Raw genomic sequence first — 10,758 nt, 5'->3', positions numbered from 1 at the left:
AAATTACACGATTCTATATAAAAAATCCAAGGTAAATTTTCTATGGAAAAAAAATTTTAACTGTTTATTTTAAATTATAGTTTGAAACAGAGATAAACTTTTTTCTATAACATTTTCTTTCAGATTATTACAGTTGCCTTTAAAATAGTGTAGACCATTATGATAAATTCTGAATGTTATTTCAGTAAATAGAAAGAACTAAATTTGATGATTTTGATGATATTTTATATAACTGTGTACAGGGCAAAAGACCGTCGTTAAAATAAAATACAGTTTAATATAGTCGTTTATCGACATCCGAGAAACACTATTCATTTGCAACAATTTATAATTTTTATTTTGTATAAATAAATCTGTTAATAAAAATAAATAAAAAAAACAAGATATTTTAAATTTTAAATAATAATAAGTATTTTATACAGTTTTAAAACACCCAGTACAAAAATAAACATGAGCAAATAAGGAGTTGCTTCAATCTGAAAATATTAGGCAATGCTAATTTAACAAATGAGCAATTGAGATGAAAGATATTTCTGTTTACGCAAAATCATTTTTATCGTCTTCAGTTAATCGTGTGTATCCAACAAGATAACTTTTAACTTCCTAAATTTCATGAAGAGATTATTAAGTGTCGTAATCTTCGTCGATATTGGCAGTGTGAGCAAAATTCGATGTCGGCTGATTACTCGCGCTTGGATTAACCTCTGTATAAAAATTTGGTTGACTAATTTGAAAGGACGCAGGTACAGATATTTGGAATTCTGGAACCTGTGAATGCGCTCCTACTGCCCTTTGGTTAGCGGGATTTAAATTACTTGAGACTGCGGTCGATCCGTTGTCTCTCGTACTCTTATGATTCGGACTTGACTCGACGCTAATTGGCAATCCCAGTTGCTTTTGATATCTGCAGAAATATGAATCGCTATTATATATGTGAAATTTTGAGAGGGCCGCATTACATATACTCAAACTCACTCTAATGGATCAGGATGCTGCGTTATAGTAGGACACGCAGTGGCTGTGTTTGGTAGATTCATTTGCAACGGTGTAGGAGTTTCTGGTGATGTAGGTACCTCATCATCAGGTCCTGATACATCAGGCAGAGACTTCACTAGATCCTTCAAAAAGTCGAATCGGCTCTCTGATAAGATGCACTGTTTCCTGCAAGGAGATAAACTAGGAAATATTTTGTCGAAGGAGATTCCTTTATATCAGGTCTGTCCAAATATCTATTTGCAAACAAAACACATTGTTTTCTCGAGATACAGAGAAGAAAAGAGAAAACAATTGTGTGCCAAAGTACTCTAGAATGATCCTACAGAGAGACATAAACAAATGCACGATTGCATTCATACAGAATGATCATTAGGATTTACAGCGATGTAAATGTAAGATGAATTTGGACGAACCTGCTTTATACCCAAACACAATTGTTTACTCACATGTGAGATGGACTTAGGGTCTTAGCATTTTTGGCACTCGTGATCTGCATGGTCTTCGTTAACAACGAGTGTACAAATAATTCTAGGGTTCTAGGTAAGCTCTGTTAAGGAAGCACATAAGCGTAGAAGATGCAACCTACTATACGTATCACAAACAATTGTCTGTACTAAGTCTGTACTATAAATCTGCGCTCGCGAGAGACATCAAGAAAGGATATAGATTATGATCGGCACCGCCTGGGCGACCTTCCCGACCTCCTCGTCCGTCTGCATAATCTTCTTGATACGACCCTGACAACAGACATCACGCGACGTTAGGTTATGTCAACTCGAGATGCGTAACGCGGAATATCGCGTGCTCGGGATCGAAAAATTTCACCCCGCCAATGATCAATCGTCGCGCGCGTCCAACGTCGCGTCACCGACGAGTAAATTTAAGATTGACAAATTATTCTGATCTCTCATCGAGACTGCTTAACAAAGTCGAGCGTCGAGCGTTCCGCGCAGTTACATATTCGCTTACCGCTGGAAAGCGTGCGTTATACTTTTTCTTTTTGCTGGGCATGCTGTTCTTTCCAGACGCGCGGGACGGATCGGGTTTCACGGACAGGACGAGATTACGCGGGACGGCACGCACGTTTTACGCACGCGACTCGGCGCGAATCGCGTAAACAAACGGGAGCAACGAAAAACAAAAGTTCTCTCTCTCACGAAAAGGAGTTTCTCGTATATATCGTCTCTAGGCTAGTGTTGCCAATTTCAGATCGCGCAACCATAGAATATATAATATAATATATGAGAGTGCGTGTCGATGTGCGCGGCGCGTTCGACTTTTGAATCGACTTCAACCTTCAACCTTCAACCTTCGAATGGCGCTGCCTGCGTCACGCGGTCACGCCGCGTCGGAATTTGGTGCGCGGAGTGGGGGCTGGGTGGTGGGGGGATGCGCGCGCCATCACCCAGCCCCCACCACTCCCCCCCACTCCGCGCACCGAATTCCGACGCCGCGTAAAGTCGAACGCGCCGCGCGCGCACATCGACACGCGCTCTAAATTTTGACACTACAGTTTGCGCACGCGTATGAAAATTGTCCGATTGAATTGTTCCATCTATGCGTTTTCAATCCATGGATGAAATCATATGTAATTCGATCCCGCCAAATATATTGCAAGATGATCACAGCTGTAACCTGTCACAAAAAATGGAGCCGCGAACGATATTAATGATTACTCGCATCAGTTGACCTTAGAAAAATGTTTTATAATTATTAATCGACATATTAGGTTTTATAAAAGAATTTAAATATATTATAGAAAAATGGCAAATTCGGCTAATAGAATCGTCGTCCTGATCGACATGGATTGCTTCTTCTGTCAGGTTGAGACGAAGCTGCAACCACAATACGAAGGAAAACCGCTCGCTGTCATTCAGTATAATCAATGGGAAATGGGCGGGTAAGAGAAATATTATTATTTAATCACTTAAATATGTTTCACGTGAAGTCGTAGACTTCATTCATTCTTTATGTTTTACGATAAAAATAAAAATAAACTTCCATCTCAATTAACAAAGGAAATTTATCTCGTTAATCCTTTATTTTTCAAAAATATATTTGCTCCGGAATTAATCTGACTTAATTTAAATATTTATCATAATTTCATTGAAACATATACATTTGGTTGGTTGCAGCATAATAGCTGTCAATTATCAGGCGCGAAGTTTTGGAGTAACCAGGCACATGAGAGGAAAGGAAGCTAAAGAAAAATGTCCGGACATAATTTTAGCCAGTGTGCCATGTCTTCGTGGAAAAGCAGATACATCAAGGTAGTAGTTTGCTATTGTAATTAATTTCTATGAGTATAATATGCTAATTATTTCTTTACATCATATAATTCAACATTTGACATATTAAGCGTTTAAAAATTTGTATTATCCATACAGGTATAGGAAAGCTGGTCGCTCGGTTATTGAAGTTATAAAAAAACACTGTAATGTGATAGAACGTGCAAGTGTCGACGAGGCATATCTTGATATTACAGATATTGTTGATAAAAGATTAATTACAACTAATATTACTCCAAAGGAACTAATATCATATCTTGCAAATACATATATTGTAGGATATTCCGAAATTAATAAAAATGATGAAGGTAATGAAAAAGAAAATTATACTGTCCTGACTCTGAATTGAAATATATCTCAAGCAAATGTATTTAGAGCAGAGATCTCAAGGACTACAGACCTGGGTACTGGACTCTTTTAAAGAACTGCATGATACTCAAGCTCAGAAACTCGCTGTAGCTGGTATAATAATAGAAGAAATAAGGACTAGCATATATAAAGAAACTGGATTTAGATGTTCTGCTGGAATTGCGCAGAATAAGGTATGAATATTCTCACCATATTCTCTGTACTTTATATATCATACATCATTTTTAACTTACATATTAACTGACTGAAATGCCATTAATAGATATTAGCAAAATTAGCATGTGGATTACACAAGCCGAATTGCCAAACAATTTTGCCTAAGACAGCTGTTCCAAGTCTTTACTCCACACTACCACTAAAAAAGGTTCGAAATCTTGGTGGAAAATTTGGCGATATTGTGGTCGAATCTCTTGGTTGTAATGTTATGGGAGATTTATTGCAATATTCTTTGGAACAATTACAAAAACGATTTGATGAAAAAACAGGGTAAGCCAAAACTTCAGACTTTTATAAACAAGACTCGATTATAATTAATAATTTGCCATTTCTGACAATTTGTAATTGTAATTCTCCAGTTCTTGGCTATATAATATTGCCCGAGGTATAGACGACGAACCTGTCACTAACAGATTATTGTCGAAGTCTATTGCTGCATGTAAAAAGTTCCCTGGAAAGCAAGCTATTACCTCATTAGAAGTGGTATGAGATATTGTTAAATATAAATTCTAATATTAATGAAAAATGTCGAAAAAAGATAATGCTTATATTTTAAATATAATATATTTTATATATAGTTAAAACACTGGGCTGGAGATCTGGCTGCGGAAGTTTGCGAACGGCTTGAACAAGATTTTGAAGAGAATCAGCGACGCGCGACGCTACTCACTATCTTTTATCATTACTATCAGAACAAAAATATCGTCTCGCAAACACGTTCGCTCGCTTTGAACTCGTATAAACCGGAAAAAGTAGCAAGTCAAGGTGTGGAAGTTATCACTAAGTCAACACGATGTCCAGTGGCGTTTATGGGTTTCTCTGCTAGTAAATTCGTACCGTCGAAAGAGAGTGGTAGCTTTCTAAAATTTTTTAAAAATGATAAATCGAAAGATAAAAAAAGTAACAAGACAGATTCTGATAAATCGGATATTATAAATTCGCCTAGAGATATGATAAATTCATCTAATTTAGAAATAAAAGAAGAAAAGCCATCTACTATCGTCAATAAAGAAGATTCAGTGTTAAAAATGGAAGAGAAACAAACAATCATAGAGTCTATGACTAAAGAATCAGTCGCAACAATTAGCAAACCGATTATTAAAACAAGTAAGAGAATCCTTAATAATTCGTTAAATATGAGCGCGGAGGATTCGCCTATATCGAAAAGGGTTGTCAAGTTGATTCAAGTCTGCAACGAGCGCGAAAAGGCCGAGTCTAAAAATAAACGTTTGTCGAAAATGATAATAAATAACAACGATTTTCAAGATTCGTTCTTTATGAATATATATAAGACTGAGAAAAAGGAATGTTCTGATAATATCGACGAGAATATCGATGTGGAAGAAGTAGAATACGGGGAACAATCTAGCACGGATGAAACAGATGCAAATAACCAGAACAATTGCAATTCTAATTTGTGCATACAAGAGGACGCTCACGAAAAACCTTCCACGAGTCGCGTGTATACTCATGTAAGTAACAATCATGAAGAATTTACAATGAACAACGAAGGAACTTTTGCGCAAGATCCCTCGATACGATTACGAGAGATATTTCCAAATTTGGACGATATAGATCCCGATATTCTGTCACTGTTGCCGCCTGATTTGCAGGAAGAAGCAAGATTGTATACGGAATCGCGAGACAAGAAGCAAGAGAACGTCAAGGTGGTTAAAGATTTGCCCAAGGCGAAGAGAGGAAGACCTAGCAAGTTCAAAATCGCCGGCAAGAGTGGCAAGAGAAGCAATCCTTTGTACAATTTTTTAATCAAAACTGATTCGAGCGAGCACGACGTGCCTCTGGAACGATGCGCCGAGTGCGATCAAATGATACCCATAACGAAGTTTTGCGAACACGTGGACTTTCACGTCGCGCAAAATTTGTATCGCGAGATCAACAAACCTGCGTCGAGCGAGATGGGCGTGAAAAGGAAACTCGGGGACGCCGAAGTCGTTACTTCTGTGAAACGTCCAACATCGAGCGATAATCACGAAACTGCACCGATAACTACATTTCTCTCGTAATAGTAATATGTTATGTGCCTAATGTGTATAGATCATTGAAAAATATTATAAGAGAAAGAAGAAAATATGTAATATGTATATATTTTGTATATTGTATATGTATTAGAAGCTAAAAATATGTTTGAGCTTTTATAAAAAGTATTTGAAATAGATTTTTATAATCATCAGTACATAATATTAACTCTCTTACATGAAAATGTTTTAAATAAATCATATTTTAATTAAAAGGCTGTAATAAATTACATGCTTTATTTTATCTTCGATTCTGATATATCTCGGATTTTTATAATTCTATTTCATTCGATTTGAAGTGTAACATGAAAGTATGGTCGCAAATATTATTTTAAAAAGTTCAGGATTTTACAAATTTTAAATTACTAATATAATTTTGTTTAAATATATAAAGTAATTCATATATTAGAGTCCATTCATATACTCGTTCACGTCGTTTATTGGTTTTCATTGACTCGCTCGGTACTGTCGTAATAACGCGTGTAATAGTGCGAACTCTACAACTCTACACTAGACTAGGGAAGAGACGGCTTGTATCTTGTATCTTGTATCAGTCATTGACACGCATCATTGCTTGACACGTGCTCTTGACTCGCGTGAAACCTCGCGTAAGGCCTTTCCTAACTGCTCCAAACCGATTTTACGGTTAACTTATTACAAAAGAAGTGAAGTTTATCATGGCGAAATTAGGTAAAACATTAATGAAAGTCGCGTGTAATAAACACGAAGTGGTAAGAAACTGTAGCACGTTTAATTTGTAATCGGCAAGTGAAGAAATCCATTTGCAAAATACGAATAATATATTATTTTTTTGGAAAATCTGATCTTGAAATATCTATTTTGTGTGAAAGATGTGTTTATATTGTTGTGAGATGCGCATATTTTCTGATGAATTTCTGCAAATATTCTCTTCATTTTCTCCTTTTCTAGGATATAATGACATGTCAAGTGACAGTGACAGTGGAGATGATTGGGAGGAAATTGGTGAGGATCAGCATGATATTCCGTGTTTATTTTGTACGGAAACCATTAGTGGATTTCCCTCTGCACTGCATCACACTGAAACTATTCACAAGTTTAACTTCTGCGATTTTATAAGGAATCACATTCACGATACTTATTCATATATCAAGTTAATCAATTTTATTCGCTATAAGGAGATTATACCTGAACAATTGAGTACACTGAGTATAGAAGCTTGGGACAAAGACGAAAATTTACGTCCAGTTGTGGAGGACGACCCATGGTTAATGTACGGCAAGTATAAAGAACTTATAGAGCAATTTTTCTATTGACGATATTACATAAATTACACACTGACTTGTAAAATATTATATTCTAATAAAGATGTTGAAGATCTCATCAACACCAAGGATGTAAGTGAAGAAAAGGAAGCAAAATATATACACCAAACTAATAATAGTGTTACTTTACCAGAAACACAATATGAGGATATGAAAAGAACTATAAGATCGCTCAAATCTCAGCTGAAGGAAAGTGAGACAATATGTTTCCTAGTCAAGCAGGTATAGATATATAATCATCAGACATTTTTTCATATGTATTGCAATTTAAGAAAAATTATTTTTTATAGCAAATGGAAGAGATGAAAGAGAAAGCTCAGAAGTTAATACTAGGTGATGATTTAGATGGAAAGGAAAAGAATACTTTAGTCAATGCTCACAACCCCAATGTTGATGAAGGCTATTTCAGTACATACAGTCACTTTGCTATACATCATGAAATGTTAACAGTAAGTTTCAATTCTATCAGCCAAATCAGTTTAATGAGAATTTTTAATTTATAATACTGATTGTTAACTTGATTATATAAATATTTGTAAGATTACAAGATATAAAAAATTGAAGAGTTTTATCTCTAGTTAAAGAAATATTAATTTTTTTTTCAAAAATAGGATACTAAGAAATATTTTTTTCAGGACAAAGTGCGAACAGAAAGCTATCGCGATGCACTACTAACAAACTCCAACAGATTTCATAACTGTGTAATGCTGGATGTTGGTTGCGGTACCGGTATCCTATCAATGTTTGCAGCAAAGTCTGGTTGTCGTAAGGTTATCAGTGTCGATCAGTCTGATGTGATATATCAAGCTATGGATATAGTAAGGTACAATTTATATTTCATATATCTACATATGAGTAAATTTTTTTTGTAAATATAAGATTATAAAAAATCAGTTTCTATTTAAAATTAGATCATATATATATATATATATATATATATATATATATATAGAGAGAGAGAGAGAGAGAGAGAGAGAGAGAGAGAAAGAGAGTATATTATATAATAAAATTGATTAATTTTAGGGAAAACAATCTCAATGATATAATTACTTTAAAGAAGGGTCGTCTAGAGGATATTAATATAGGGGTAGATAAAGTGGATGCAATAATATCCGAGTGGATGGGATATTTTCTCTTGTTTGAAGGAATGCTGGATACAATAATTTATGCTAGGGAACATTATCTGACACCTGATGGAGTAATTCTTCCAAACAGATGCACAATTAGTATTGTAGGAAGCGGTGACACAAGTATGTGTTATATTAATTATAATAAATTATAAATTCAATATTATTTAAAAAGCTATTTTATATATATATATATATATATATATATATATTATTATTATTATTTCACACAGAGAGATATATCGATCTGGTTGATTATTGGTCGAACGTGTATGGCTTTAAAATGAGCTGCATGAAAGCACAGGTGGTGCGTGAACCAAGTATAGAGATTTGTAATGCCGATAATCTGATAACGAATACCGCCGAGATCCAGGCCTTCGACTTGTACAAAGTCACTACGGACTGCGTCAATTTCTCGTCCCCCTTCACGTTGAATGTAAAAAAGACGGGATCGTTAACCGCGATAATAGGCTATTTTGACATTTTCTTCGATCTCGAGAACCCGGTACATTTCAGTACAGGCCCTCATTCTATACCGACACATTGGAAACAGACGGTATTTTCCTTAAGCGAGCCTATTAGTATAACCGAAGGTAAATTACATGCATTATTTACAATTAATTTTTACGACTAATATATCACAGTTTTCTCTCTTATATTTATTCATATTAATTATATTCCTTTTGGTTGTAGATGAGGTTTTAACTGGCACACTGATTTGCCAAAGACACCGTAAAGATATCCGAGGTTTAACCATTACTATTCATATAAAAAATTTCACTCAGACATATTATCTAGATTAAGTATTGAAATGAATACTTGTTTTCTCTTCAAAAATATACGCGCGAACAAATAGCCGTATGTGCCAAACTTGAGAATAGGGTCCAGCTATCAAATTCCGACATTAGATATCATTACGCAAAAGATGCGTAATTAAACTTTTTATTTCTTTCCATATAGTTTGAAATTTCTTATCTATCTTATATTCTATATATTCTATCTATAAATCTTTATTTAGATGCTCAAACAGAGGAAGTAATTTTCGCATATATGCATTTTAAAATTTTGATTCTAATTTTTATGCTGAAAGCATGAATATATGCTGTTGCATATATATAAACGTTCGTGTGAGTGTGAGTGTGTGTGTGTACATTTTTCTTTCACTGCAAGAGAGATGTAGAATACGGCAGTTTTTCTTAAATAATTTGCGGATGCGAGTTAAAATATAATAATTGATCTAGTAGCTATTTACATTTGTGCCTTTTTAATGGTAGCGATTTATATCTCTATAAATTAGTATTATATATACATATATTCTCTCTCTTTCTCTCTCTTTCTCTTATAAACTCAATTTTGAGAATTTTTGCATGAATGATAGTTTCAATCTTATAGTTAAATATTTACTGTGTAAGAGCATATAAAACAAAACAAAAAAAAATCCACAGAGCTTAGTATACAGACAACGATATATAGTGTGTTCGCCCAAGTTCAATTTTTACTAACTAAATCGTTCTAAAGAGTATTTTACGATCCATATGAATTTCTTCAAAGTTCTCTTGTTGCTGCTAATTTTTCTCCGCAATAAAGTTTTATTAATATCTCTTTGACGAAATAATATTGGTAGATATATTTCAATCGTCCGATATATTAATATTATGCAAACTCTCCTGCCACACATTCTTCTTGCATGTATGTGATACGTATGTACAAGGACCGAATTATCGAGAATAATAGAGATCGTGCTTGCTACCGAATTAAAATTGCAATCAAACAATTAATTATATGACTCTGTGATATGAAAAAATTAGCTATAGAATGTTTATCGAGAGAACCTTTTATCCTGGTGACATTTTTCGCAGTTATTTATATACGAGGGGGGTTGTGTGACACTGTGTGTGTGTATGTGTGTATATTGTGTGTGACAAATAAGGCCTACCTTGTCTCGTATATACGTATACATACAGCTATTGCATAAATACACGATTTGATGAAATAGCGAATTTTAATCCGCATGTAATTATCAAATAATTATATAATCGATGCTCTTTTGAAATGTACGCAAATTGAAATAAAAACTTTAGAATCTTAAAAGCTTATCTAAATCATTTACGTATGTGTTATACTCTAATTTTATTTTTTTCTAGATATGTAAAATTTATTAATATATCATTTCTTATGGATAAAATATGTAGCATTTTATCTCACGTCTCATTTAAACACTTTTAGAGCACAAAATGTCAACAATATTAGCATTTAAATAAAACATTTATGAAATTATTCAATATTCAATATGAAATATTAAAGGCTTCCAAATTTATTATATAGAGTTCAGTTAAGATAAAATAAAAAAACCATAAATTCATAACTTTTATTAAGTTTTCAAATAATTATGTTAAATCTCTGCAAATAATGAATACTCCGT

The 10,758-nt window shown here is 34.0% G+C and overlaps 3 protein-coding genes across 9 annotated transcripts; 2 read left to right on the top strand and 1 right to left on the bottom strand.

Annotated features, from left to right (window-relative positions):
* Window positions 1–417: 417 nt before the first annotated feature.
* Window positions 418–2,299, bottom strand: Nc2alpha (negative cofactor 2 alpha). Of its 3 annotated transcripts, none has more exons than XM_083046484.1 (5): window positions 1,988–2,299; window positions 1,661–1,733; window positions 1,443–1,536; window positions 976–1,176; window positions 418–904 (listed from the first exon to the last, which is right to left on the bottom strand). In XM_083046484.1, the coding sequence occupies exons 2-5, from the start codon at window positions 1,713–1,715 to the stop codon at window positions 625–627; spliced, it is 630 nt and encodes a 209-aa protein (XP_082902610.1). In that variant the 5' UTR covers window positions 1,716–1,733; window positions 1,988–2,299; the 3' UTR covers window positions 418–624. The 3 variants fall into 3 exon arrangements, with proteins under 3 accessions (XP_082902610.1, XP_082902608.1, XP_082902609.1); XM_083046482.1 differs by having other exon boundaries at window positions 419–904; window positions 1,966–2,299; XM_083046483.1 differs by having other exon boundaries at window positions 423–904; window positions 976–1,161; window positions 1,966–2,299.
* A 259-nt stretch (window positions 2,300–2,558) lies between these two features.
* On the top strand, window positions 2,559–6,067 carry Dnapol-eta (DNA polymerase eta). Of its 2 annotated transcripts, XM_083046237.1 has the most exons (8): window positions 2,559–2,896; window positions 3,132–3,266; window positions 3,384–3,592; window positions 3,660–3,826; window positions 3,916–4,139; window positions 4,229–4,352; window positions 4,448–5,341; window positions 5,483–6,067. In XM_083046237.1, the coding sequence occupies exons 1-8, from the start codon at window positions 2,760–2,762 to the stop codon at window positions 5,891–5,893; spliced, it is 2,301 nt and encodes a 766-aa protein (XP_082902363.1). In that variant the 5' UTR covers window positions 2,559–2,759; the 3' UTR covers window positions 5,894–6,067. The 2 variants fall into 2 exon arrangements, with proteins under 2 accessions (XP_082902363.1, XP_082902362.1); XM_083046236.1 differs by having other exon boundaries at window positions 2,560–2,896; window positions 4,448–6,065.
* Window positions 6,068–6,298: 231 nt separating this feature from the next.
* Window positions 6,299–10,427, top strand: Art3 (arginine methyltransferase 3). Of its 4 annotated transcripts, none has more exons than XM_083046241.1 (9): window positions 6,299–6,636; window positions 6,836–6,889; window positions 7,063–7,162; window positions 7,253–7,431; window positions 7,500–7,658; window positions 7,845–8,032; window positions 8,233–8,459; window positions 8,570–8,929; window positions 9,030–10,427. In XM_083046241.1, exons 1-9 carry the CDS (start codon window positions 6,583–6,585, stop codon window positions 9,137–9,139), a joined length of 1,431 nt encoding a protein of 476 aa, XP_082902367.1. In that variant the 5' UTR covers window positions 6,299–6,582; the 3' UTR covers window positions 9,140–10,427. The 4 variants fall into 4 exon arrangements, with proteins under 4 accessions (XP_082902367.1, XP_082902365.1, XP_082902366.1 ...); XM_083046242.1 differs by having other exon boundaries at window positions 6,301–6,595; XM_083046239.1 differs by having other exon boundaries at window positions 6,299–6,595; window positions 6,836–7,162.
* Window positions 10,428–10,758: the final 331 nt, after the last annotated feature.

This window comes from Prenolepis imparis, unplaced genomic scaffold (genome assembly GCF_030444845.1).
Source record: "Prenolepis imparis isolate NDT839.2.m4 unplaced genomic scaffold, iyPreImpa1.0 SCAF_9, whole genome shotgun sequence".
In the NCBI taxonomy this organism is placed as follows: domain Eukaryota; kingdom Metazoa; phylum Arthropoda; class Insecta; order Hymenoptera; family Formicidae; genus Prenolepis; species Prenolepis imparis.
This window is presented reverse-complemented; position numbering and strand designations above follow the sequence as displayed.

Bases quoted from the DNA above. Each gene is read 5' to 3' on its own strand.
- Nc2alpha (XM_083046482.1), bottom strand. From the start codon at position 2,007: ATGCCCAGCAAAAAGAAAAAGTATAACGCACGCTTTCCAGCG. The intron at 1,537-1,660 runs ATATCCTTTCTT...AACAGAGCTTAC, and splicing joins GGCGGTGCCGATCATAATCT to CTAGAACCCTAGAATTATTT. The intron at 905-975 runs GTGAGTTTGAGT...ATATTTCTGCAG, and splicing joins CAGCATCCTGATCCATTAGA to ATATCAAAAGCAACTGGGAT.
- Dnapol-eta (XM_083046236.1), top strand. From the start codon at position 2,760: ATGGCAAATTCGGCTAATAGAATCGTCGTCCTGATCGACATGGATTGC. The intron at 2,897-3,131 runs GTAAGAGAAATA...GGTTGGTTGCAG, and splicing joins AATCAATGGGAAATGGGCGG to CATAATAGCTGTCAATTATC. The intron at 4,353-4,447 runs GTATGAGATATT...TTTTATATATAG, and splicing joins CTATTACCTCATTAGAAGTG to TTAAAACACTGGGCTGGAGA.
- Art3 (XM_083046239.1), top strand. The intron at 7,163-7,252 runs GCAAGTATAAAG...ATTCTAATAAAG, and splicing joins CGACCCATGGTTAATGTACG to ATGTTGAAGATCTCATCAAC. The intron at 8,930-9,029 runs GTAAATTACATG...TTTTGGTTGTAG, and splicing joins GCCTATTAGTATAACCGAAG to ATGAGGTTTTAACTGGCACA.